The sequence below is a fragment of the Manis pentadactyla genome, chromosome 4, assembly GCF_030020395.1.
Source record: "Manis pentadactyla isolate mManPen7 chromosome 4, mManPen7.hap1, whole genome shotgun sequence".
NCBI classification, from domain to species: domain Eukaryota; kingdom Metazoa; phylum Chordata; class Mammalia; order Pholidota; family Manidae; genus Manis; species Manis pentadactyla.
In genome coordinates, this window is record NC_080022.1 from 54,284,593 (window position 1) to 54,312,056 (window position 27,464).

The 27,464-nt window shown below is 41.6% G+C and overlaps 2 protein-coding genes across 6 annotated transcripts in view; both read left to right on the forward strand.

The window, feature by feature from the left end:
* The window catches only part of DNAJC6 (DnaJ heat shock protein family (Hsp40) member C6), a 144,963-nt gene extending 142,546 nt beyond the window's left edge, over positions 1 to 2,417 (forward strand). For all 4 annotated transcript variants that reach the window (XM_036911318.2, XM_036911320.2, XM_036911317.2 and 1 more), the window contains exon 19: positions 120 to 2,417. In XM_036911318.2, coding sequence (XP_036767213.2) covers positions 120 to 221 — 102 coding nt within the window. In that variant the 3' untranslated portion in view covers positions 222 to 2,417. The remainder of the gene's footprint in view (positions 1 to 119) is intronic.
* A 4,807-nt stretch (positions 2,418 to 7,224) lies between these two features.
* On the forward strand, positions 7,225 to 23,061 carry LEPROT (leptin receptor overlapping transcript). Of its 2 annotated transcripts, none has more exons than XM_036911322.2 (4): positions 7,225 to 7,372; positions 13,661 to 13,736; positions 17,356 to 17,542; positions 19,315 to 23,061. In XM_036911322.2, the coding sequence occupies exons 1-4, from the start codon at positions 7,357 to 7,359 to the stop codon at positions 19,429 to 19,431; spliced, it is 396 nt and encodes a 131-aa protein (XP_036767217.1). In that variant the 5' UTR covers positions 7,225 to 7,356; the 3' UTR covers positions 19,432 to 23,061. The 2 variants fall into 2 exon arrangements, with proteins under 2 accessions (XP_036767217.1, XP_036767218.1); XM_036911323.2 differs by lacking the exon at positions 7,225 to 7,372 and adding an exon at positions 11,279 to 11,517.
* The last annotated feature ends 4,403 nt before the right edge of the window (positions 23,062 to 27,464 follow it).

Consider the following 27,464-nt stretch of genomic DNA (forward strand, 5'->3'; position numbering starts at 1 on the left):
TAGAGAAACATTTTAATTACTTAGAGTCTAAATATTAGCAGTGAAACTTTTAGTGTAAATAAAATTTTCATCTGTAGTATCTAATGTGTGTGGGTATATGTTGTTGTTTTTTTCTATAGGCTACTGGGCAACCCTATGAACAGTATGCAAAGATGATTTTCATGGAGCTCAATGATGCCTGGTCTGAATTTGAAAATCAAGGCCAGAAGCCCTTGTACTAATTTATGTGCTTTTCCATCTCTGCTGCAGACCTGTGTTAATGCTTAGTGTATATCACGATTCTGAGGTTTTCCCAGATGAACCAAAAACTTCAGTAACATGTATCCAGTACTAAACTGTGAAATTACTTGTGAATTAATTCCTTGTTCATAAGGAATGTGGATGTTTGTTTTCTCAAGTCCCAAAGCAGAAGAGGAACTTAGCCAGATGACCTCGCAGAGTTATAACATTCCAGCCTGCCCTTTGGGAAGCCTACTCAGCGTTTTGTGGGAAAATGGAAAATAGAGGCTTCTGAACTCATAACACCCATCTCATTGTCTCGGAATAGGAGTAATGAGCAAAAGTCATGATACTAGGATTACCTGATGGATTTTAACTAATGGTTTTGAAATTTTCTTGGAAAGATATAATTTGAGCAATGGCTTTACATAGATTCCAGGAATAGGACCACCAAGTATTTTATTTTTATGGAAATTTGCTATGGTCTTTAGCATAATGTGTATACTTCTTTGGGTCAAGAGGACTAACAGACGTAAAAGAACTTGAATTGTGGGAGGTGATTATACTATAACCTAGTGATTACCACCAACTCTTCCTAGATAAGCTAAAAGTTAGTGAAAATGCTGACTTAAGAAAATAGGGGTTCTGTGATATAGAAATCTTCATTCCTGGTCAGAAATTTGGACTGCTACCTTCCTTTCTCTTTAAAAAGTTGTGGTTGATTAAAGAAAATGTCTTAATACCGTAACAACAACTCTACTACACCTGATGTGAAACAAACTTCTAATTTTGCCATAAGGCTTAATGCTCTTCCTTTTGCGTGATGTTCTTAGCTAGAAACAGGCTGAAAAGCAGTTTTGCGCAGTTATCATTTATGAGGACCAGTGTCTAGTGTGGAGTCCCTGTCCAAGGTTTTTGAGTGGTTGCAGTAGAGGATAGAACACTGACCACTGGTACCGAGACCTGCGCAGTTGCAGTAAAGAGAGCTGCAGTGAGAGACCTGATAGAAAAACCTTGCCTTCAGCCCGGGTTGGTGGCTTGTCAGAGTACACTTTGAGAAACCAGGTTCCTCTCCCCACCAGGTGAAACTGAACCCCTTGGATTATTACAGTGAGGTTTATTGCTTTAAAGTAGTTGGGAATCTATAGGAACAACATTCACACAGGGACGTCTGTGAAAGCAAGATAGGAATGCAACCTTTGTAGACCACACACTGGTTGCATTTCGGTTCAGTGTTTTGGCTGTTTCTAATTTGAGGGGGAAGCTAGTTGCTATCTGTGGGCCTTAGCAGGTCTCTTTTGCACATACAAAATGTGCATAGTATATATATGCAAAGCAGATGGACAAAAAGATTTCCATGCTAATCTCAAAAGGTTCATGCTCAATATTGTGAAAAGCTTTCAAAAGTTGTTTTTGAAAGACAATCATTTTTGTTTCTATTTTAATTTTCTTGTGGCAAACTGTACCAGAAAAGCAGCATGTCAAAAATACTTTATGTTCTATATATAATTTTCTCTCTTTCTTTCTCTTTTTTGGCTATAAAGGCTCATTATTTATTTTACCTTTTACTGACAATGTGAAACTTGCAGAAAATGTTCTCTTTTTAATATACAGCTGTAAACTGTTCATGGTAACCATAACCATAGGTGTTATTTATTAATGTATTATGAAATAATGTTTGATCCAGTATGTGCTTGTCTTACTTAAAACTGGAATGTGAGACATGTTGCTGTGACCTGTATCTTTTCTCATATACACCTGTAGATATTGTGTGAACTACAGTATATAATGATAATAATTAAAAGACTATTATGTGAATGTCACGTACATTTTGAAATGAACTATATTATCTTTGTATCATGTTTGGGTAATTCATCAATGTTCACAGTTTGAAACATCATTAAACATTATGTAATTAGCAATGAGAAAGAATCTTACCTAACTTAAATTGGGGGGCTCTCCCATCTCTTTTCCAGATACATAATTCTGGACCCCTATTTATCTCAAAACTCTTACACACAGACCAAGAGGTTTTTGCATTCCTTTTAAATATCTGGTTGTGACAGAGCTTGTTGTTGATCAGATGCACTGTTTCATTCATTTTTATTGTAATATATTTTTTGTTTTGTAAATATGTTACACAACAAAATGTGATTGGTCTAAAATATTTGTAATGTATATTAAAAGGCTCAAAAATATTTGTAGAACCTAAGTTATTTTTGCACTTGTAGGAATATAATGACAAGCTTGAATTACATCTTCCAACATGATTCACTTTTAGGAACGTTGTGGGGGAAGAATATGACAAGCATATAATACGTTTGCACCAAAACGTGATTTAACAGGATTTCTGTATTTATACTTTAACCACCCCCACTGACACTCTTTGCAGCCAGTCTCTCTCTGTCTCCCCCACCAAACACACACACATTTTTGATCACTGTACTTGAATACCATGTTTCAAAAAGAATTAGCATAGAAATCCTAGTGAGAATCCTAGAAGAATATTAAAGGATTTGCAAAACTTCATTTGCATGCTGGGGCAAATGGATTGATCCTGGGAGTCAGGGACTTTGTCATAGAGAATGTATTTTGGTTCTTTATGGACAGAAGCAGCATGTTCATTTAGAAGCATATGCTGCAAATCAAAAGCATTTAAACCATCACTGTACTGTCCCTGGAAGATTGTTCAAGTTGGATGCTCGTACCACTGATGAAACATTGCATAAAGAATGAACACAAAAGTTGAATTCTGGAAACAGGTATCACAGTAGCAGGACAGTTTCCCTGCTAGAATCATCTATCAGGTAATTTAGGTCAAGTAAATGAGTTTTGATTGTCCTAAAGATAACCAAGAACTATAGTGGACTTCTTTGGGCATAGTGGTACAGTATTAGCTTGTGACCAATAGACTGGGTTTGAATCCTGGTTTTTCCACCTAAGGTCTGTCATATTGGGCAAATTTCTTAAACACTGTCTTACTTTTACCACCTGTAAAATAGAGATAATTCCAGCAACTCTTCACTGTAGGAGTTAGGGACTGTGTATATGAACTGTTATCAAGTGGGTACTCACTAAATAGTAGCTATTGTTATCGTTACTGATAGTCCATAAGACAAAGTATATCATCACTGTGGGTCAGTGATGGGACTGGAATTACACTGAAAGGTCATCTGGTTGTGGTGAGTGGGTAACATGAGTAGGGAAAAGTAATCAAAAGTATCTTGTGCCTTGGCCCTTATTTTCATCTCCTTGGGCTGGTAAGATGTGTCTGCATAAAATGGCAGAGACTTGAATTGTAGGTTCTGTACAAGGAATAGCTATGTGAAAAGAAGTGGTTCAGAGTGAAGAAGGAAAACTAACACTAATTTCAGTAGTGTTGCATCATAATTTTAACTTAAGCAGTGACTTGAGAGCCTACCCCGCTGCAGATATGATGCTGCTGCGTTCATCTGGCATGCACTGCCCTAGGGGCTATTTTATATGCATTAGTTTTCTCATTTAATTCTCAAGAAGTTCTGGGAGGCAGGTTTTGTAAATCTTACTTCAGGAGATGGAAGCATGGAGAGGTTTACCCAGAACTGTGGTTCAAGGCTAGATCTTTTCTGTAGGATAAGGAGAGATGATACTATATATAGTGAACTTACAAAATCTTGTTAACTATATTTAACAGATACTGTATGCAAGATACTAATAGATGTGTAAAGGAAAAATAAAAATTAATGAATGGATTTGGTTGCCCATTAAACATCAGGGGTTGCTGTTATTTCTAATTTCTAGGACAGTTCCTGCCTCCTGGTGCACAAGATTTGTGGGGAATAGTACAAATGTTGACTGTAGAGTTGAACAGTTTTGAACTTGCTCTCAGCTTCCCTACTCACTGGTTACTATCTGACCCTTAGTTTTCCCATCTGTAAAATAGAGATAATAAAACTTACTTCATAGTATAAAAGAATTCTATGCAAAGAAGGAATATAAACATTTATCCAAAGTCCCCTGTATACCTTGGCAATCTGTCAGAGGACACAGATCTTATAATCCAAAACGATATTGAAGGCAAATCAGTGATGAGGCTCAGCTTCTAAGGTTTTACTTTCTATTTTTGGTGACTTTTTTTCTTGAGTAATGTGGAATGAGTAAGTGGAACAATTTTTCAGTGCAACATCTGTCAAGAGGATAGCAGATTTTCTCAGGAGATGTGAAGCCTCTGTCAAGATAGCTTTCTCTTTATAAAGTGTTTAGCAGACTCGAAAGGCCAACTGGTGTGGGCAGGAAACTTGTTGGAGACTGTGATGAACTTGGAGACAGTGATTTTTAAGACAGATATTTGATTATTCAGATGATCAAAATATATTTCTCATACTGTTCCTGGCTCATAGCTCTCTAAACCCTTGGAATTTTCTCAGCATTGAGTGATAAAGTCTTCTGTTGTATTAATGGTGCTTTTGGAAAGCACTTTAGGATGTGGGCTGGTTGCCAATGGAGGCAACCCTGTGCTTAGAGGGTTGGAACTTTCAGTCCTATCCTCTGACCTCTGGGGAGGGTGGAGGGGTTGGAAGTTGAACCTATTGCCAATGGCCAATGATTTCATCCGTCCTCCCTATGTACTGAAGTCTCCATAAAAACCCAAAAGGACAGAGTTCAGTGAGCTGAGTTGGTGAACACATGGAGATTTAGGGATTGGGGCACACTCAGAGAGCATGGGAGCTTAGCACCTTCCCACATACTGTGCCTTATGCATCTCTTCCATCTGGCTGTTTCTGAGTTAATCGCCTTATATAAAAAACTTGGTGATCTAGTGAGTAAAATGTTTCTCTGACTTCTGTGAACTACCACTCTAGTAAATTAATGGAACCTGAGAAGGAGGGCCTGGGAACCTCCGATCAGTTTTTCAGTAGCACAGGTGACAACCCGAACTTGTCACTGGTGTCTGATGTCCAAGGGAGGAGGTCGTGGGAACCTTCAGTTTACAGCCGGTTGGTCACTGGCCTTGAAAGGGGGTGGGAGGCAGTCTTGTAGGACACCCTTCTGGTGTCTGAGAATTGCTTGTTGTTGTTTGGGAAGCCCCCACTATGCCCCCACAAGTGGGAGTAGATCCAGGAAACTTAAGAGACAAATACTGTCTCTGTATTTTCCTGTTTCCAGGCATTACCCTTGGGCAAACACTTCACCGTTTTATTCCTCACCATCTTTCAGCTTCTTACTGCTAAGCCTCACCTGTAGGTGCTCAACCAAGCTATGACTCTGAAGTAATGTCACTTTTCTCCAAAATAATTTCCCTTCTGTGGGACAGCATCAGGCTTACTTGGAAGGCTCCAACAAACTCTGTTAAATGGCTTTCCAGACACATGCTGGATGGTTGGGAATGGAAAAGAAAATGGGGAGATTTGACACTATTGAAGATCCTCATCACTTAATAAGGGGGAAAAAGTGGTTAACTTTTTCCTGAGAGCAGCTTGGCACTACAGAAAGGGAACTAAAAAGGACAGGCTTCCAGTGTTTTAGGCTTTCCCCCGAGTGCTTTAATAGGTATTGGAAAGAACGTGACACTCAAAGAAAAACATGTTCTCAAAGATTCTGAATAGATGCAGGCTACAAAAGCAGAGTGAGTGCAGCATAATTCTGGATCTCCAAGGGTCTGCAGTGAGGCCGGTATTAGCAACGCATTATTTTTAGTAAGTGTACTTTCCGTCTATGAGGAGAAATGGGAGGAGCTAGAAAAATAAATTCACAAGTAAACATGTGTTGAGACAGTATGTTCACTGCACAGTTTTGAAAAAGTGAACAGAGCAGGGATCCTGAATGACTGGTGGTTAGAGTTTATACTTCTCAGGTAGGCAGAGGAACGTGGGTTCCCAGGAACCCCTTTATCTTTCAGTCCCGTTGAAATTTAAGAAAAAGCAAGAGAAGAGGGGTAGCAGCATACAGTGGAGTGGTTCTCAGCCAGGGGTAGTTGAGCCTCCTCCAAAGAGCTGTATGAAGCAGGCAAGTCCTACCCTCTGAGACTCTTTGCAGAAGCACTTGGACTAGACTGCTTTTAAGGTCTCTTCCAGGTTGTTCCCACCATGAGAAAACTCTCCATTCCCACAAGGAGTTAAACGGCTCTCTGAGGTCTAAACTGACTTTGGTTACTTGCAGACTTTGAGTCCCCAAGGCATTTTTAAAAATAGCTCTTTATTTAAAGGTTCATGAAAGTGTTGGGCGCAAAATATCTTAATGGTCTTTGTCTTTAAACTTGGGTGTAAAGAAGAAAACGCTAATGTTGGAAAGGTGCTAAAGTTGGTATTAAGCAATGTACGCCAAGATCTTCGCGAGGGATGTCAGCTCCAGGCCTGTTCTCAGGTGCCCCCATCCCCACCTCTGCCACAGTCAAGCAAACACAGACGGGCACACACACACGCACGGGGAGCGGGGCTCAGAGAACACAGTGCAGGTAAGCGGCTCTCGCCTTCCTTCCCCACCGATAGTAACTTGCCCCCTTACTTCTCCGACCCCCACTTTCTTGGCCTCCACCCTCAGGCAGCATTCTTTGCAGCCAGGAACCGCGCAGCCACGCCTGAGCTGCGCTTGGCGCGTCCTGACTTGGTGGCGGAAGAGCGTCTGCGACCACACACCAGGCGGTTCAGGAGGAGGCAAGGTCCCAACCCGCAGACTGAAGGGCGGAGCATGGGGCAGGTTCAGGGATTACGCGGAGGCGGGGCCCGAGGTGGGGGTGGGGGCGGGGGTGGAGGGCCTGGGGGAGGGGGGGGGGGGGGCTCTGAAACTCCCCAGAGGCTCGCGGCCGCAGGTCGGGTTACACTGAGGAAGTGGGTTTACCCGGCAGGCCCTGGAGCAGGATCACGGGGTGGGGCGGAGCTCTGAGAGCTGGGGGTGGAGTCACGGGCGAGAAGGGGCGGGGTTCTGCGTGGCGGGGGTGGGACTGGGTTATTAGGGGAGGGGCCTGTGGGGCGGGGCTGGGATTGGGACCATTTAGGGGCGGTGCTTTACGGGGCAGCTCTGGAGAGGTCGAGCCCGGTAGGGGCGGGGCTCTGCGTGGAGAGGCGCGCTGGGGACCCGCGGTGCCGGCCGGGGCGGGGCTTGAGAGGGAGCAGGGCCGTGGCAGGAAGCCGGAAGCAGCCGCGGCCCCAGCTCGGAGACATGGCGGGCGTTAAAGGTATATCCGCGGTTCCCCCGCTCGTTGGTCCTCCGGTCGGTCTCTGTTTCCGCTCTGGGCTAAGCCTGGAACTGCCCTTTCAGCTTGGGGGCGGGAACGGCGCCCCCAGCCCGGCCACCCTTCCCGCCTACCCTTCCCGCCTCTGCGGTGGGAAGGCGCTTGCCCGCTCCCTCCGGGTAGAGGGTCGTTTCGGGGACCTTCGTCCCGTTTTTGCGAGGCCGTGGGCCTTCAGGCTCTTGCGCGCGTCCCCGGGACCCGTGCCTTCCTGGGAGACCCGGGAGCATCACCTCCGCGGCTCCTCCATTCCTCGGAGCGCCCCCCACCCCGACCTATGCCGGGTTTGGACCTGGCTGCCCGGGTTTCCGCGTCCTGACACATCCACCCTGACGCCTCTTCCCTTTCCTGCCGCTCCGCAGTTTCCCATCTCTTCCAGGGGGACCGTTGTATCTAGTGCTCCTCGCACTGGGGCACTTAATCCGCTAGTTCCTAATGATTTTTAACAATTAGGCAGAGTTGACTGCAAGCTGGTGTCAACGGAAAGCGCCCAGAAATGCTTTATCTCTCGTCATTGTGGAGAGAGTAGATTTGGTGGCTTGTTACCGCTACTTTCTTCAGTGTTTATTCATCTGTGGACAAAGTAGGGTTTGTGCACTGTACTTTTGAGTGGGGCAGTTGATAAAAAGGTGCACCGAGAACACCGCTTCCCTTATCTTTATGCCTCAGAGGAATGGGGGATGGCAGCGGTGGGAGAGGTTATTGGAAGACTTCCTGTTATTTTGGTAGGAAACCACTAATTTCTCATCTTTTGAATGGAGGACAATAACTTGTTTCTATGCTGGAGTTCCTCTCATCTTTGAAATTTTTTCGTAAAGACCTTCCCTCCCAGTTAGTATCTGCTATAAACATGTATACAGTATATTTGCATGCATGTGCGGTTCACTGTGAAATTTATCTTGGGTGTGTGAAGTGTTTTAGCAGCAGACACATTTTATCATTCTTTCTTTCTGGCTGACCGATCTTCAACATCAGTTCCGTAAAGGTGGTTTACCTGGACATTGTCCAATGCCTAAGGAAGCCATTTGAAGCCAATGCAGAAAACAGATGACAAGTAGTATCTGGTCACTGCTGCATTTACACATGTGCAGAAACTCTCACGCCATTAATAATGTTCGTATGTGAACGTGTTCGAAATTGTGATGTAGTAAAAAAAAAAAGACTATAAAATGGAAGGAAGCATTTTGCAGATAATTCAACCTTTATTGAAAGAGTACTGTATTTCTGAGACTTGGGAAAATAGGTTAGTGAGAAGTTGTTGAGCGACGGAGTTGGAAATAACACTGTTACTTACTGTTTAAGTGTCTAAAGTGTGTTCAGATTCAGAGGGAGCCACTGATGGTATTGTGAGTTGAATTGTGCCCCCCACCCCGAAAATACATGTTCAAGTTCTAACCCCAGTACCTCAAATGTGATCTGATTTGGAAATAGGGTCTTTGCAGACATAATTAAGTTAAAATGATACTGGATTCACGTGAGCCTTAATCTAGTGACCAGTGTCCTTATAAGCAGAGGGGAATTGGGACCTGGAGGCAAACAGGAAGAACCCCATAGGAAGACAGGCAGAAAGTGAATGAGGCAGCTGGAGGTGAAGGTGCACCGAACATTGCCAGCAGCCACAGGAGTTAGTAAAAGGCAAGAAAGGAGTCTTCCCATAGAGCCTACATTTCAGGCATCAAGCCCCCAGAGCTGTAAGAAAATTAGTTTCTGTTGTTCCATACCATCCCTTTTGTGGTACATTGTTAATAGTTACTCTAGGAAACTTACACAGTTGGGATTACTTAACTCTGCTCCAGGGAGAAAGAGGACTGCTTCACTGAAGAGGCTGCCCTTGAGTAGAAGCTAAAAGGATCAGTAAGGCTTGACCTAGTAAAGAGGGGCAAGGGCAGTTTATTCCAAGTGAAGGGAACACCACCTGATGTGGAGCAGGGGTGCACCTGGAATGTGAGAACGACTTGCAGGCTGTAAGAGCAGCTATGAAGGGGTGAGACTAGCTTTATCTATTGGGGAGATCACTTCTGTGTGGAGGATGGACTGGAAGTCACAGGAGGAGGCAGGCATGAGATAATAAGGGCCTGTGCTAGAGCTGCAGCAGAGGGTTCAGGAGAAATAGGTGGATGTCTTTGTCTTTTAGGATTGCTAAAACAAAAATACCATAAACTGGATGGTTTAAACAACACTCCCTTATTTCTCAGTTCTGGGGACTGAGAAATCCAACATCAGGGTGCCCCCAGATTCAGTGTCTGGTGAGTGCATGCTTCCTGGTTCACAGAGAGCTGGCTTCTTGCTGTATTCTCAGTGGCAAAAGGGGCAACCGAGTTCTCTGGAGTCCTTTTCATAGGGGCACTACACCCGTTCATAAGGGCTCTGCCTCGTGACCTTATCACCTCGCAAAGGCTCTACATACCCATCACATTGGGCATTAGGATTTAACATGAATTTTGGGGTGAAGGGACCAGTGGGGTTGAGTGAGGTATCCCCTTGACTTGCTGATAGTCTATAAGGCAGGGGCAATGATGGTCTTGGTCATTCAAGATAGAGCCTTCAAGGGGAATAAGCTTGTGTTTGGCAGGGGGTTGTGAGGCTGCTTCAGTTTCACACATGTTGAATTTGAGGTCCTTGTTGGCTACAGGCAGAGAAGTCCAGGTTGGAGTTGGAAGTGCTTAGTTCTTAGGACCTGCTCTGAGTTGCAGCATAGACATGGCCAGGACTTTGTGGTACTAGGGATCTTTCAGCTAAATGCAATTTTTCAGCAAGAATGTAGAGTGGAACGAAATGAAATTGAATTCCCTTTTTTAGCTCCAACTTTAAGAGATGGCAGAGGATGTGATTCCTGAAGAGAGGAAAATAAATAAAAAAGAATCCATTGGAGATGTGGTTGTAAACCTTGACAGGTTGGTATCAGAGAACAGAAAGAGATCTGTGGTTCCTGACTTTGAAAGGTCCCCTGGAGGAGGGAGTGGTGCAGATGGTCAGGCACAGGGAGTGGGCAACGCCAACTGTGGATAAAATGAGAGTTCCTGTGGCCAGGATCTCACTTGGCCATGGTTGACTAGCTCACTGCACACCTGTGGGCGATACATGGCTGTTGGCTCTATAAAAAGAGCTCCGCCCAGTGCTCTGGGCACGACACGGTGGCAGGGCTGCAAGGCTGCAGGAGAGCAGAGAAGAGGCTGGAGAGGTGGCAGCCCCGAGGACAGGGGCCCAGAGGACAGCCGTGCGGGAGGACTGTGCAGAGAGGCCTGGAGGACAGCTGTGTGGGACAACTGTGCAGAGAGGCCCGCGGAACGGCTGTGCAGACAGAGGGGCCCAGAGGACGGCTGTGAGGACAGAGGGGCCCAGAGGCAGAGACTGGCTTGCTGCATGCAGACTCACTCTGAGTGAATGGAATTTTAGTGACTGACCTGCCACCTGAAAATAAAGTTGGGTATAACCCTTTCACCCCAAGAACGTTTTGCTGTCATTTTCTTTGGTCACACTGAATCCATAGCGAACTTGCCCGGAGCTGAAACCCATTGGCAAGACAATTGGCGAAGGTCAGCAGGGTTCACTGTTGACCAAGGATAAAAACAGGCTGCCCTTATGGGAGGGGTGCTTCAGCAGGCTGCCCCTTTGAATGGGGAGACAGTGTATCGTCGTCCCCCAATGGGTATGTGGTCTGAGGTGGCTTGCCTCCTAGAGGACTGGGCCCCACCCAAGGACTGGAGGCAAGTGGAGGTGACACCTGCGGCAGTAGGGGTGGCCCTTGGTATAGTAAGCAGATCCTTTGAGAAGCAGAGTGCCTGCGAGGCAGTGGGGACTGTGGGTTGGCTGCTTCTCACAGTCTTAAAAAGGTCTACAGAGGAGACCCAAGAAAGGGTGGCACTAGAACACGAGCTGCAAACTTCTGTGGATTCCCTGAGGAAGGAGATGGCATTGATACGAGAGGAGGCAACCCAAGAGCACCAGCAGCAAGGTGCCATTGGAGATGAGACAGCAGCGCTGCCAGGTGCTCTGAAGGAGGAAGAGGCCATCAAGGAAAAGACAAATTCCTGAGGGAAGCACAGGTGAAGGTGGCACGAGAGCGTCAGCTGTGAAGCACTGAGCTGAAGGTAAGAGAGCTTCTGAAGACTGAGCTGGCATGGCTGCGAGGCACTGTAGCAGAGGAGGCACTTGGGGAAGTGGAGACAAAGGTGCCATCAGCCTCAGAAATGGAGGAGCTGGAGAAGGATGAAGGGGTGATGCTGGAGGCACTGTCCCCTCCTGTATTGAAAGCACACCCAGCGGTTGTAAAGAAAATAAAGACCCAGCAGCTGAAAGTTCCGCAAGGATAGGAGCAGCCCCCTCCCCAGGGCGTGGGGCACTCTGTGCTCTGCCCCTATACTCAGGCTGAGCCAGTGGCTGTGGGACTTAGGGGTGGATGGAATTGTTCTGTCGGGATCAGAGATGGGAAATCTGTCTTTCCTGACTGTGCAGCCTGCCTTGAGGCAGCGATTACAAAATGCGAGGTGGCACGTACAGTAGCTGAAGCAACGAGAACCCAGAAAAAATAAGACCTGTTACAGGAGGAATTTGAGGGGCCCTGTAAGGGTTACATAGGACCCAGATGTGGGTTGATTTGATATGGGCGGGAGTAGATGGAAGGAAATTAGACGGGAACCCAAATAGGATCTTACTGGAGCTATGGCAACAACTGAAACCAGAGCAGCAGTTCCAGCCATTAAGACCAAAGAGGCAGAGGCCAGAGACAGAGTCACGAGTCCAGCCTGTGTGTCTGTAAGACATTTTGCTGGAGAGGCTGGATAACAATGTTTGAGCTTCCTTGCACAGGGACCATTGCAGAAGACTAAGGGCACATGGATTGAGAGGAGAGAATCCTGGAGGGGTGGAGTGTGGATAAAATGAGAGTTCCTGTGGCCAGGATTCTCACCTGGCCCTGGTTGACAGCACACTTGTGGGCAATACATGGCTGTTGACTCTATAAAAAGAGCTCCGCCCAGTGCTCTGGGCACGACACGGTGGCAGGGCTGCAAGGCTGCAGGAGAGCAGAGCAGAGGCTGGAGTGGTGGCAGCACCGAGGACAGAGGCCCAGAGGACGGCTATGCGGGACGACTGCAGAGAGGCCTGGAGGATGGCTGTGTGGGACGGCTGTGCAGACAGAGGGGCCCAGAGGCAGAGACCGGCTTGCTGCACGCAGACTCACCTTGAGTGAACGGGATTTTAGTGACTGACCTGCCACCTGGTAATAAAGTTGGGTATAACCCTCTCACGCCAAGAATGTTTTGCTGTCATTTTCTTTGGTCACACTGAATCCATAGCGAACTTGCCTGGGGCTGAAACCCATTGGCAAGACACCACCTGTAAGGAAAAGATCATCTGTAATGAAACAATATGTGAAACGTTACTTCTGTGCATTTTTTCTTCTAGAACGTAATGGATACTAAATGGAAAAAATATATAAAATTAATAGTCCTTCCTTGTCCCCTAACATCTGTATACTACAGATGTTTTTAAAAACACCTTGGCATCTTCCTATAAAACAGCCCACCCAAATCACCTCTTAAGTTAAAAGGAAGCAATCAGAATGTTAATTAGTTTAGTCAGTGACTAATTTTGAGTATTGTGGGTTTTTTCAGAAGAAAATGTGGCTAATACTGTAACTGGTGCTTTTGATTCATATCTTTATCAAGGATGATTAGTAAAATGAACAGATGCTTTCATTAATCAACATGTGTTGAGCACCTCCTTATGCCAAGCACTTTAACATACATTATCTCATTTAATTCCCATAAGCCCCCATTTTACAGGTGAGAAATCAGATTTAAAGAGGTTTGCCTTCTACCCAAGGGCATACAACCAGTTGGTGGCAGGTCAGGGTTGGAACCCATGGTGGTTATCCAATGTTCAAGATTTTTAAACAACCCTGATATATTCTGTCTCCCACTTAGTAGCATGACAAGGAGAAATAGGTTCCTGTCCCTTCAGAGATTAGTGTCCAACAGATGCAGGGAGTAAATATTCAGTAGACGCTGGTTGGGAATCATTTTCTGTGAAGACATGAAAACAATCTGCAAGTACTTGAAGTAGTATTGTGGTTTTAGGTATATTCACAAGGTTGTGCAACCATCACTACTGATTCCATAACATTTCATCACCCTCCAAAAAACTCTGTTATCCCCTTTCCTTCACTCCCCCCTGATCCTCTGGCAACCATTGATCTGGAAACTTTTTAACTCTTGGTGTTATTTTCCACAGCTCTTGTGGCGCTGTCCTTCAGTGGGGCTATTGGGCTGACTTTTCTCATGCTGGGATGTGCCTTAGAAGGTTACGGGTAAGTGGTCATTTCAAAAAGAACTATTCTCTTTGTATCTCTGTCTCTACCAGGGTGTTAGTTTGCTCACTTTAGCACCGAGCTCTAACCAATGAATTTGTGAAGTCCACATTATGAACCCAGTGCTTTCATAGGTCAGTTGTATTTGCTCAGAGAAAACTCTTCTTAAAATTGAAGCATTAATTTAATAAGGATTTATGAACACCTACTGTGAACCAGCTGGGGATACAAGAATGAAGAGATGCAGTCCTGTGCTCGAGGAGCTTACAGGTGTAGTTGTGCCAGGACAGGCAGGCAAATGGTCCAGTCCATGAGGTTGATAGCTGCTGTGGAGATGTATGCAGATACCATGAGCTCCTCCCTGGGCATGCATCTGAGCTTCCTTGGGAGAGGCAGGGGGCGCTGCACAGAAGATGTCTTAAAGCCGATACTTGGTGGATAAATAAGAGTTTATCAGGCTGACGTGTCAGGGGTTAGGGGAAGGCATTCTGAGCAGAGGCAATAGTGAGTAAATTTCTTTATTCAGCAGCTGTTGGTCAAGTGCTTACCATATGTTATCCACTATTATAGGAACTGAAGATTAAGAAACAAGAAAACAAAGATCCTGCTGTCTTGGAGTCTATATTTTCAGTGGGGAGACTGTACACAGATTAAAAAATATGCTCTATGAGAGGTTGAAGTGTTATGAAGAATAAAGGATAAAGGGCATAGAAGTTGGGGAGAGGGCAGTCGAAGACCTCTCTGAGAGGGTGATGTGAGCAGAAAGGTAAAGAAAACGAGGAAGCAGGCCATACAGAAACTTGGGGAAAGAGGACTTTAGGCAGTAGGAAAGCCATAGGCTAAGGCCCAGAGCATGACAGCATGAGTCTGTTCACGAAATCACATGTGGTTCATTATTGTAGAGCATGAATTGTAGCTGGGATGGGAAAGAAGGGTTGGGCAAGGGTGTAGAGTCAGTCTTTAGGGCTCTGTATGCTGTATGAAGGAGGTCAGTTTTATACTTCAAGCAATAGGAGCTGGGAAAATAGCTCAAGAACAGTTTTTGAGGGTTTATGGTAAAAAAAGGTCCATCTGGCTGAAATGTGAGACGAGATAGGAGAGTGCTAGCAGTGCAGTCAGGGAGAAGGAAGGGACTACATAAATCCAGCAAAATTTAGGGCTGGGGCAGTAGGAATGGAAAGAAAGGGAGGCAAGATCTAGGCAGCAGAACCACTGAGTTTTGTTAATGGATAGCAGAGTTCAGCAGGGGAGAGAGGTCTTGAATGTCTCGTGATTGGCTTGAGCAACTGGATGGAAGATCATGGGACTAACTTAGATCAAGTGGAGCTAGTAGTCATGACACTGATAAGTTTAAGTCTATCACTGTAGTACCCACCAACTGTCACAGAAATCATTTAACAGAAGAGGGACCCAGTTATAAGCAATAACTTGTATTTGTCCAGAGCTTTCGTAGCTATTACTTTAGTCTAGCTTTAGGGATGTAATTTATTATCGTCATTTCTCACTGGGAAACCAAGAGCACAGAGTGGCAGACTTAACCCAGATTGCACAGCAGTAAGTGGCAGAAATGGAAGTGGAACTCATGTTCTGATTCTCTTGACCGGAGGGTTTTCCATTATTCCATAGCCAACTCTAAATTCAGTTGTTTTAATTCTCTGTGATACACTATCACTAAAAGGTAAGACAATGACCCATTACTGCTACTACATAGAAATTAATGTTGTACTTCAGTAATGGTGACCCAGGATTGTCAACTATATTAGGAGTCAGCAAATTGGGCTACAGGCCAAGTACAGCCTGCTGCCTGTTTTTGTAATTAAAGTTTTATGGGAACGCAGACACACCCATTTGTTTATGTATTATCTTTGGCTATTTTTGTACTACAGTGGCAGAGTTGAATGGCTGACAAAGAGAATTTGTGTTTTGCAAAGTCTAAAATATTTACTGTTTGGTCCTCTACAGACAGTTTGCCAACCCTTGGTCTACATGTTTACTGTAGCATTTCATACTTAACTTGTGTATATAAACAAGATTGTTTCTACATTTACCGTTCTCTTAGTTGAATATTGATGGCTTGCTGTGAGTGGGAATGTAGTCTTTTAGATTGTTTTTCAGAAAAACAACATTATTCTAGGAAGAACTGTCTGGGGCATGTCAGGTGACAGCCGGATCTGTCCCAAACCTTTTTTCTTCTTTGTATCTCACTTTATCTCAGTTTCCTCACAGGTTAAAAAAAAAGTTTTGAACTAAAGAATCTCTAAAAGCTTCTTCCAACAAAATGCTGTTTGATGATTTTTGAAACGTATCTTAATTCATCTAGTTTGAAGTTAGGATTTCAAACTCTGTGTTTCCATCCTGAGTCCTCTTGATGAAGGTCACTTTCCCCTCTTGCTTTTTGGTTACCATCCTGCACTGCTAGGTCTGTGGTTGAAACAGGGAGGTTTCGTTACAGTGTGGCTTTGCCACAATTTCTGCTTGGAGGTGCTGGCTGGGTGAATCTGTGCTGTCATGATATCGTGGTGATACGTATTACTGTGATGTGGGTATATATATAAAAATGAGTAGAGACTATCCTTTTTTCTTCCTCAAGGAGTAAAGCACAATAATTGTCTAACTGATGGAGAAAAATATTTTTGAAGTATTTGTGGAGCAAATGTAATTGGAAAAAAGATGGCAATTTTTAGTAAATGCAACATGCTGAAATTTGGGAAGAAAATAACTTTTTTGCTTTATAGTATGACTGTGATCTCCTACAATAAAGATGAGAGTACAGCTAAAGTTTTTACTAGTAAGCATACTTATTTTTATGACTTCTATACTTAAAAATACATTTATTCTGTTCATTTAACTAAGTATTAATGGAGCACCTCATTCTAAACCCTGGAGGTAAATGGTGGTTGATTATGACAAATCAGATGCTTGTTCTCATAAGCAATAAAGTATCAAATAGGAATAGGTGGTGTGCAGAAAGTTAAGAGAGCAATGTGCTCAAAGTGATGTGGTGTATATGAAGTAGATGGTCAGGTTGAGCCCGCTTTGGAGGAGACCTCTCCGTTTAGATTGCCTGATAAAAAGGAGCCAGCCAATGAGAAGGTCGGGAGGAGGAGCCTTCCAAGTAGAGGGCGGGACACAGGCCCTAAGGCAGGGTCGGACTCAAGTGTTTCAAGAATGGAAAAGAAGGCTGTTGTGGCTGCAGGTTGAGGGAATGAAGGAAAAATAATACAGAATGAATGGAAGTTGACCAGATTATGTAAGGCCTTGTAGGACAGGGCAAAGAATCTGGGGTTTATTTTAAGCCATTGAAACATTTCCAACATGCATGCACTTGAAAGATCTCTGTTGAATTAGCATGTGCGAGGCACCCACTCTGTTCTATAGGAAGAGCAAATAGTTGTTTATTAACACGATACAAGCTATATATGTGTTAATGGACTAGTAATTTTTAATTACCATTACTTTTCTTGATAGAAATCGTCTTATGTACTTCTATTGACAACTGGGTAAATAATTTTTTGACCTGGACTTTTAAAATAATAATAACTTTGAAATAGTAGTGTATCTTTAATTTAAAATATAATTGTAACACTTTTCTTTGGGTTTCTTCTGGGTACAATGGCAGCGTGTACTGGCCCTTGTTTGTCCTGCTATTCCACGCCATCTCTCCCATTCCCCATTTCATTGCCAAAAGAGCGACGTATGACTCTGATGCAGCAAGTAGTGCCTGTCGGGAACTGGCATATTTTTTCACTACTGGAATTGTTGTTTCCGCCTTTGGATTTCCTGTTATTCTTGCTCGTGTGGCTGTGGTAAGTTTTGTTTTCAATTGTTTTGCCCAGTTGTTGCCAAGTTTACTTCAAAGGTTTGGGTCAGGAGCCTCAATTTCATTTCCAAGGCTTAGGCATCATGCTCAAATCCAACTGCATTTTTAGTTATTCAGTTCTTCCATTTTAGATCTACCTGTCAGCATCTTGGCCATGTATTCAGAATGTTTTGTTTCTCTTATAGCTTTTAGCCAGCCCATGGGATTTCTTGTTTTTTTTCTACTGTAAGCTGTTTTCTGGAATTGTTCTTAAATTGTTGCCTCTTTATCTCAGGGCAATCCATAGAGACTGTAATAGCAATATTTTGCTAGCTCCAAAATGAACATCATATCAAATTCTTCTCCTGCAAGTAGGATCATGTACACAATTTTCAATTCAATACAATAGGCGTCTATTGAGAGAAAACTGAAGATAGGGAAGATATAGTGAATAAGATTACATCTTCACATCACTGTAAAATTTCTCTTTTTGTCTCCAGAATGCACATTGTGGGTATAATTTATTCAATTCTTTGATGTTCATTGTCTTTCATACTATTTGCTTTTAATCCACCAACTACATAGTTTTTTAATTTCATGAAATTCTTATTTGGTGCATTGAATATCAGATATGCACAAGTCTTACTTCATTCAGTAAGTGTCTTTGAAACATCTGCTATTTGTAAGATACCAGGAATAAGAGCCAGATACCATCTCTGTTCCCAAAGAGTACAGAAACTAGCCTGATGGGTAAGTACACTATAAGTCTATTAATGTGTCATAATTGAAGCATGATCAGAATTCCATAGGATTACCAATAACAGAAATTCCAACTGGCATTTGATATGGGCCTCAAAGGGAAAATAGGGTTTTGATTATAGTAGGGAAGGCCGTTTAAGCAATGGCCCTTAAGTGTGAAAATGCAGTATGTGGAATAATGAACAGTCCAATATGATGGAGCAAAAAGTGCTTGGTGGAGATTGAGGCTAGAAGGGTTGGTGAAGCCCAATTGGGAAGGGTCTTGAATGCCATGTCATTTTGAACTCTGTCTAGATAATGGAGATTTATTTATAAAAAAGATTTATAATAAAAAAAAGATAGGGAAGATTTATAATAAAAAAAAACATTGCACATTTTTGAATGAAAAATTATGACCTTAATTCTTTTTGTGCTTTAGACTAGTACTTCTTAACTTTTGCAGTAGTGATTTCTGTTTTTATGCATCATGTATCATGAAGAACCTTTCAACTGATGCTGTTGGTTAAATTGAACACAAAAATTCCCCACTGGAGGGCACTCTCACCCCCAACTGCACCTCTAAAACCATCTGCTATGCTGGAACGCTTTTTTCATTTATGTGCAGATTATTATTTAAAGTCTTTCCTTGCTTAGAAAAGAAACCAATCTATAACTCTCTGATTCCTATTTTCATGAGAGAAGGCAATGTGTACTGAATAGTCAGTACCCAATGTTGTAATTGGACCCTTTATAATCTTGCTGCATGTATTTTATTCAAGGCAGTCATCTACTGAAAACAAGTAGAGAAATATGTCTAATTGGGGAAAATGTTAAGGATGATACTAGACTTAATTAACAAACACCTTGAAAAAATTAGACTAATTACTGAATAGTTCACTGTCTCCCTCCTATTACATTTTTAAACCTCTTGTCAGTTTTCTGTAATATTTCATTGGATGTTTTAAGTGTAGAAACTAACAGATTTGCCAAAAGTACAATATGAAGAAAGTAAAGATTTAATCCTCTTTTCTTGTGTTTCAGATCAAATGGGGAGCCTGTGGCCTTGTGCTGGCAGGCAATGCAGTCATTTTCCTTACAATTCAAGGTTTTTTCCTTGTATTTGGAAGAGGAGATGATTTTAGCTGGGAGCAGTGGTAGCACTTTGTTCTGAGAAAATGCATTTGATTTCTTAGAATTCATACTATATGTGTATATGTGCACATGTGGCCTTTTACTATGAAATTTCATATGCTGGGGTTTTTTATACCTTTAATATCATGTTCACTTCAAGGAAGACTACATGAGAAAAAGTTTAGTTTTATTCCCAGCAAAGAGACCTCTCCATTTATTCAAGTTGAATTACATTATTTGTTTGGCTGTTGATATGGTGCTTCAGAAAATATATTACGTAGTTTTTAGACACCTGTTCACTTTTGCAGTGCTTCCACACCTTTTGCCTGAGAGATGTGCTCTGGTAGGCAGATAACACTGGAGCAGGTCTCAGTGCCGCTCAGGACTTGCAAGATATCCTTGTGGCTCAGGGAAGCAGAGGTGTTTGTGTTGTAGACTCTTTGTGGTGTGGACCCTTGCTTCTCAAAGTGTGGTCCATCGACTGAGAGCATCAGTATCTCCTAGGAGCTTATTACAAGTGCATGATCATAGGCCCTACCCTGGACCTAGTGTTGTCTTGTTGAAATCCCAAGTGAATTGTATATATGTTAAAGTTTGACGAGCACTGTTGCAGAGGACTTCAAGCATCACACCGGGCTTCCTTGTCTTCCTCTTGGCTGAGCAACATAACCTCTCTGGGCATTAGCTGATCATTTGTAGAAATTACTTCAACTACTCTCATGTTGAAGCCTATAGTTCAAACTCTCTGGTATTTGCAAAATGTCCAAACCTGTAATATATAGGCTGTCCCTCAAATTTATGAAGTGTTCTCAGTAGGGAACAGCAGTGCCTTCATACTGCCTGAAAGGCACGCTGTTTTCACAGTTCTCGGGGGACCGAAAAACCCCAGCACCCCACTGGGATGTAAGGAGGGAGGCTGGGCTGGAACCCGTCCCCGCTTCAGCTGTATAGGGAGAAATGGGTGATACTGTATAACCTCCTTCCCTGTGCTGCTTCGCGCTGGCCCCGCCCCTGTCCCGCCTCCCGCGGAACACTCCCAGCAGCTCTGATTTGCTCTCACTGCCTCGCGGCTCTGGCCTCTCCTTTCCATAGAGACACGGAGCCCAGTAAGCAAGTAGAGGGAGCTGCTTAATTTTATTTACATGTTGATGTACTTTTTGTCTTTCACATCCTATAGGTATTTATATGTAATACTTTTTACTACTTTTAAATGAATCATTGACAATACATGTCATGCTGGATTCTGTAATCACAGTTTTTGTAGTTCAACTTTTGGTCCAAGACCTTTTAAGAAAGGGGCTATGGGAATTAAAACCACTTGATCAGAATATAAGAAATGTTAAAGCGTTGTTGATGTGTGATAACTGACATACATTGAAACACGGAAACCTTGAAGTTTGTAATCTGAGTAATTACAGACCCCTTCATATCCTAGAATGTTGCTGGCTCTAGAAGATAAAAGTGAGACCTAAAAGGATAATGTGCAAAGTTCTATTTTGGCCTTGTGCATGATTTTCTGTTTTCAGTGTTCTGTGTACATATAGAATTGTTAAAGTTGTTATTCCCAATATTTATATTAGAATAATTATGTAGACACTTTATAATTTTAAGCAACATTTTTCATAACACTTGCACTTACTGTAATAAATTTCTTTTAACACAAAAGAAAAGATTAATTTTAAAAGTCTTTATTCTAATGTAACCTTGCTTAAAAGAAAAAAAAAGTTAGAATTTCTTGGTAATCTGAAATGGGCAGTTTTGAGCAATCATCTGTCCTGCAATAATATAACAGCAATAAGTTTTAAGATATCATTTTAAATGTCTAGTTGGCTTGTAATAACTTTTCTTTTCCTAAGGTAGAAATAGTTACACTACCTTTTGCAAAAGTGGCTTTGTTCCTTGTGCACAATTCAAATAGCCAAGGTCAAGGTAGACTTAATGTGTAGCCTTAAAGCATTGCCTTTTGATTGTATTTCCAAAATGATAAAAAGTACTTCCAAATAGAGTATTTCTAGCTATTCTCTAATAAGGGAATGGTTTATTGAAGTGGTAGGTGGTTGAATTTGTTATGTGTCTGAAAACAGAGACACTTACTTTGCAGTGCCTATGTATCATTTAAGTAATAAACGTGAATAGGAAGTATTGCTATATATGAATGTGCAACACAGAAGTTTCACCTTGGTCACATGAACATTGGACATTATCTTTTCCTTATACGAGAGATTGATCTTTTTTCCTATATACTACAATATAGTTTGGAGATTAAAAGCACATTGGTTACATTCTAAAACTAAGAATATGCATACAAAATTGCATACAAGTAAGTAATTTTATGAAAGGATTCTATCACATTCCGAACAACTGGCTTACAGGTGGACTTTGAAAACACTTTCCCACAGAAACAATATTATGAATTGGTGACTGAGTTCCCAGGCCAAGCCATCTGAGGCAGGCTTAACCCTAATGTAGCTGATCTATAACGCTCAAGGTACCTGCCTGAGTTTTGGGTCTTGGAAAGAAGATAGTATGAACAGTTTGGAGAACGCAAAGTGTAAATTTCCACCTCTTCCCAAGGACAAGGTCTTTCTCTGAGAGTTTTGCAGCCCTCCATATCCCCAAGTGCCGTTGGAGTCCAGATACACTCCTGTGAGGTTTGCTGGCCTCCTCTCCAACTTAGGACCTTCCTCCTAGGCTGCCCTGCCCCCCGAGGTTCTTCACATTCCAAAGTTACCCACCTTTCTACTCCTACCAATCAGTTTTCTTGGTGTAGCTGAGAAATTTACACATTGGTGCTAAGAAGGCAATGTAATAAAAATCCTTCCCAGAAAGAATTAATGACATGGGATCATCTTCCCCACATCTGAAACCCTTACCAGTACCTATGTAGTCCTGCATTTAGCACACAGTGCTGCAGCTGCGTTTTTACATGGGAATGCCTCAGAACCAAATGACACATTCACAGAAAAATGTTCAGAGTGTTACCAAGCAAAGTGCAAAAAGCATTCCAGCAGTTCATAGAAAGAGAATACTGTTTTGGGGCAGGAGCAGTCCTGTCACATCTCATCCCATCCTCAGGGTGAGTTCTCAGCTGGAGCACTTTTCATAGTTGTTTCTTTTCCTCTACTTAGAAACTTACAGATTTTTCTTAGAGTCCTTAAGAAGTCTTTACCTCTGAGGTATCCCCTTGAAGAAGAATCCTTTCGTGGCTGAAATGTTTCATTTAGTTAATAACATTCCTTATGCTCTCAGGGCAATGCTTAAGAGATGTCACAAAAATCTGCCTTTTCAAAGTTTGCAAAATTCAGATTTTGCACAATAATTTAACCAATATATTCATGAGGATGCTAGCATTTTCCAAGCATAGTAATTAGTTCACAACTGGGGACTATTACTTCCATAGATGAATATAAGTTGTGCATTTTAATTTCTTTTTCCATTTTGCCTCCTGAAGTACCTTATTTGTAAAAATCCTAGTATATAATAGCTCATGAATTATAATCTGCTTTTGAGTGGCCATGCTACTGGAATAGACCAGTGATACGTGTAACCCCAAATGTGATGTGACAGATCTCCAAGATTGCTTTACAGAGTTCATTATACATGTATGATGAGGATGATTACTTTCTAAATAAAACTTGTCATTCATACTTTAACAAATACTTTTATGCATATTATTAAACTAAAACATTTGTATGTTACATTGAGATGCATTTTATTTGGAAAGGAGACCAACAGTTTATTTTCTCAGTGCTTCTGTTTGGATGATCTTAATGTGAATGTGACTAATTTCAAACCTACATTTGTAGGTGAGGAGAAGCAGTCTAGGAGCGGGAGACCTGGAAGAAATCCAGTCCCTTATTACAACTTTGCTGTGGCTAACACTTTCAGGGCTGGAGGTCGGTATAGGGGACATGGTTAATCAAGAATTTGTTGTATTGGAAAAGGGAGGAATGCTGAACACTTTTAAAAAGTGCTGTACATATTCTGAAGATTCTATGCAGTACAGAAAAGAATGCACCGATGTAAAATACTACCCAAGGAGTGTGTCCTCTTCATGCACAAAGCATTTCCAGACGGATTTAGACAGCTAGATTACAAAGGAACTGAGCTAGTTATTTCTTTGTGTTGCCCAACTAAGTTAAGTGTAAAGTAATTTTATAAGACCAACATAACTGTAAAATCCCCGTAAGAGAAAACAGCCCCCCAGGGAAACTTCTCTGGTTCAAGGGTTTGTACATAAGCATTTTCATTTAGAACTCATGCTAGCTGTATGCGATACCTCATCAGGGCTGAAAAGGGATGTGTCTGGAGAAATCACGTACTTGATATTTCAACATAGCATCTCAAATGGTTTTGAGGTTTTAAAAAAATACTTTCTTGTTTGTTTTTTGTCAGCTGAATGTGAAAGGTCTTGTCCAATAATTGTAATTGGGAAGTATTTTCCTCTGCACTTCCTAAAGTGGCTCTTAAAATTTTCAGTTTTATCAATAGCTTATCAATAAGGGGAAGTTGAAGGTTGTGGGGCAGATACACACACTGTTTGAAGCTGGGACTTTTGACCTAAGATGAATGCAAGGTGTCACACAAAATGTATTTATAGGCTAATTAGTGGCATGAGAAACTACAGGATTAATACACTTCCCCCAAAATATACACACACACATATATGTGAGTAAACTTTTCATTTATTCAACAAAAACTTTTTCTATTCTATTCACTCACTGACTTGGTGATCTCATCTCATGACTTTTTAAAGGTATTTACCTTTTGTAGGCAGCTTACACATTTTTTTCCAGCCTGGATTCTCTAAACCCCAGAGCTGTGTATATCCAATTGCTAACACAACCTCCACTTGGATGCCTAATAGGCATCTCAAACTTAGCATTTCCAAAATCAAACTACTGACATTCCCATCATTCCAGTTTCTCAGGACAAACAAGACTTGGAGTGTTTCAGAACTTCTCATTATTACATGTCCCACATGTAGTCCATCAGGAAATCTTGGCACTTGGAGCTTCAAGATGTATCCAGAATGAAAACACTTCTCGTACCTCACTGCTACCACTGTGGTTTAAAAATGGACATTATCATGTCTTGGCTGGGTTATTGCTCTGGTCTCCTAACTGGTTTCCCTGCTTTTGTCCTCTTCCTCCTTGAGACTAGTCTCAACACAGCAGTCAGAGAGAGCCTCTAAAGTGTAAATCAGATCATGTCACTCCTATGCTCCAATGGCTTCCTATCTCACTTAAGAATAAAAAGACAACCCAGTTAAAAAAATAGACAAAGGATCTGAGTAGGCATTTCTCCAAAGATGAACAAGTGGTCAATAAGCAGATGAAAAGATGGCCGACATGATGAGACATCAGAGAAATGCAAACCCAAACCACTATGAGATAATCACTTTACTAGGATGGCCAAAAGAAAATAACAAGTATTGACATGAATATGGAAAAATTGGAGTTCTTGCATATTGCTTGTGAGAATGTAAAATTATGTAACCATTGTAGAAAATTTTGGCAAATCTTCAAAATGTTAAATATTGAGTTATCATATGACCCAGCAATTCCATTCCCTAGGCATATACCCAAGAAAGATGAAAACACATCATACAAAGACATGTACCCAAATGTTCATGGCAGTATTATTCATAATAGCCAGAAAGTGGAAACAATTCAGATGGCCCTCAACTGATGGGTAGTGTGGTCTATCCATACAGTGGAATGTTTTTCAGCCATAAGAAAAAATGAAATATTGATACATTTCATAACATGGAGGGGTGAACCTTGAAAAGTTTGTGTTAAGTGAAAAAAGCCAGTCACAAAAGCCCATGTATCATTCCATTTATCTGAAATGTCCCAAATAAACAAATCCATAGACATAGGGTGTCGACACATGGTTGCCAGTGGCTGAGGGAAGGGAAACAAGAAATGACTGCCAGTGGGCACCCTTTCTTTTTGGTGGAATGAGAATGTCTGGCATTAGTGGGTTAGAGCTAGTTACACAGCTCTTTGAATATACGAAAAGTAATTGGACTATATATTTTTAAAAGGTGTATTGTGTAGTATATGAGTTTCATCTCAATAAAAAAACGCAAAAGACAGAACATCAAACAAAGTGGAAACAACCCAAATATCTAACCAACTGGTAAGTGTGGCCCAGACATCACGGGTGATGAAGTGGTTCTACATTGATTGTGGAGGTCTTTGCACAACTCTGAGACTGTCCTAAAAACCATTGAATTGTATGTTTTAAATGGGTGAATTTTATGATACTAAATTGTATCTCAATAAATTTTCAAACTATAATGACTGTTTGAACTCTCTTTGGACTACAAAAAAATTTATTATTCCCAGGCTTTGTGGGGATATATCTTTAGGAATCCGAACAATACCAAAATAATTGAGATTATGAGAGAGTTTAATGTACCTGCACTGATATTCTCCTAGATTTTGTGATATTTGTTTTATTTTTTAGCTTTTAAACTTTAAAACAAAGTTAAAAAATACTTCTCTTTTTTTGTGGGGGACCCCAAAACTGTCTAAGTGTCAGACTCCACAAACTCTAGGACCTGGCCGTAACAGTGATCAAAACAGACAAAGATACTTGCCACATAAAGCTTGTATTTCAGTGGGAGAAGAAAAACAAAAACTAGATAAATAAAATACATGCCATGAAAGGTGCCATAGGGGGAAAATGTAGTGGGGAAGGGGGATTAGTAGCATGTGGGGCCCAACAACTATAAATAGGGCAGCACGGAGCCCTCACTGTGAGGAAGCCATTTGAGTTTAGACCCAAAAGAGGTGAGAAAGGGCTGTGTGGATTCCGAGGTACAAGTCAATCTTTGTGCACATGGCTCCTTAGTTCTTTAAGATGCTTTCCCAGAGGAGCAAAGTTGGGTTGAAGAGTATGCACATACTTCATGGTGTCAGATCACCTTTCTGCTCACCAGTTCTTGAGAATGCTCTTTCCCCCCCAGAATGTTTTCATATTTGAAAAGAATTGCTAACTTACTCAGAAGAAGAAACCCCAACTCCATTGCTATTTTGAATTGAACATATGTTTAAAAACTGATGACACTGAGTTCTTTTTCATACTTTTTTTTTCTCTCTCTTTTGTGAATTCCCTACATTTCTTTTAGGGTATTCATCTTTTTATTGATTTGAAAGAGTTTTTGTTATAGTAAGATTCTAAGTACTGTCGTTCTTTTATTCTGCAAATATATTTTTTAAATCATATAACCAGCCAGCAAACGCTAATCTGTGGTTTTAAACTTTGATTATATAATTTTCCTACCTACAAAATTTTCTGAGTTTTGTAGCCAAATACATTATCTTTCTCCTATAAATCTGGGTTATTATGTATTCTTACGAAGTTCTCTGTTGCGAGGAAAGGAAAATATATTCTAAAGCATTTATGGGTTCATTAAAAATACATTTATCTTTAATTTACCTATGATTGACTTGGGAAATTGATATGATGCAAGAGTATCTCTTCCTATATCTTTACTAGGTATTTCACCTGGTTAACAAGTTGGTTAAATAAGTGGTTTAATTTCAAATATCACTCTTAATATATAGTAGAAATTTATATCCACCTAGTTTATTTCTAGATTTTTTTCTTCTGCTCTTTTTTGACCTAGGTATTCCTGAAATGGTGCCACATTTTAAAAAAGTGTATAGCTTTATAATAAATATGATTTTAAATTTGGTGGAGTAAGTCTGCACTGATTTTACTTCTTTTCTTCACCAAAAGATACACTCCAACTAACTTTGGCATTTATAGATTGAGAAATAAAAAGTGTAAATAAAATAGCTCTTGGTCTAGGCAGTGATGTGCGAGTTTGGAGTCTGGCCAGGTCACTGTCAAGGATAAGGAAGAGAGGGTTGAGTTGGAGTGTAAGGTGGTCCTCATAGATGGGTGAGGCAGTATAGCACTTGGTACCTGAATTGTAGTGACTGTTAATGGTTGAGGACTAATGAAGGCAAAGTCTGGAATGTTTTCCCATTTTCCCCCCTCTTCTTTATTTTTTTATCTTGATACACTTTTTCATTATCTGAAAT

What these genes read in the sequence shown, in the direction of transcription:
- LEPROT (XM_036911322.2), top strand. An exon ending in TGTGCCTTAGAAGGTTACGG is followed by an intron (nt 13,737 to 17,355) that starts GTAAGTGGTCAT and finishes GTACAATGGCAG; the next exon opens with CGTGTACTGGCCCTTGTTTG. An exon ending in TTCTTGCTCGTGTGGCTGTG is followed by an intron (nt 17,543 to 19,314) that starts GTAAGTTTTGTT and finishes CTTGTGTTTCAG; the next exon opens with ATCAAATGGGGAGCCTGTGG.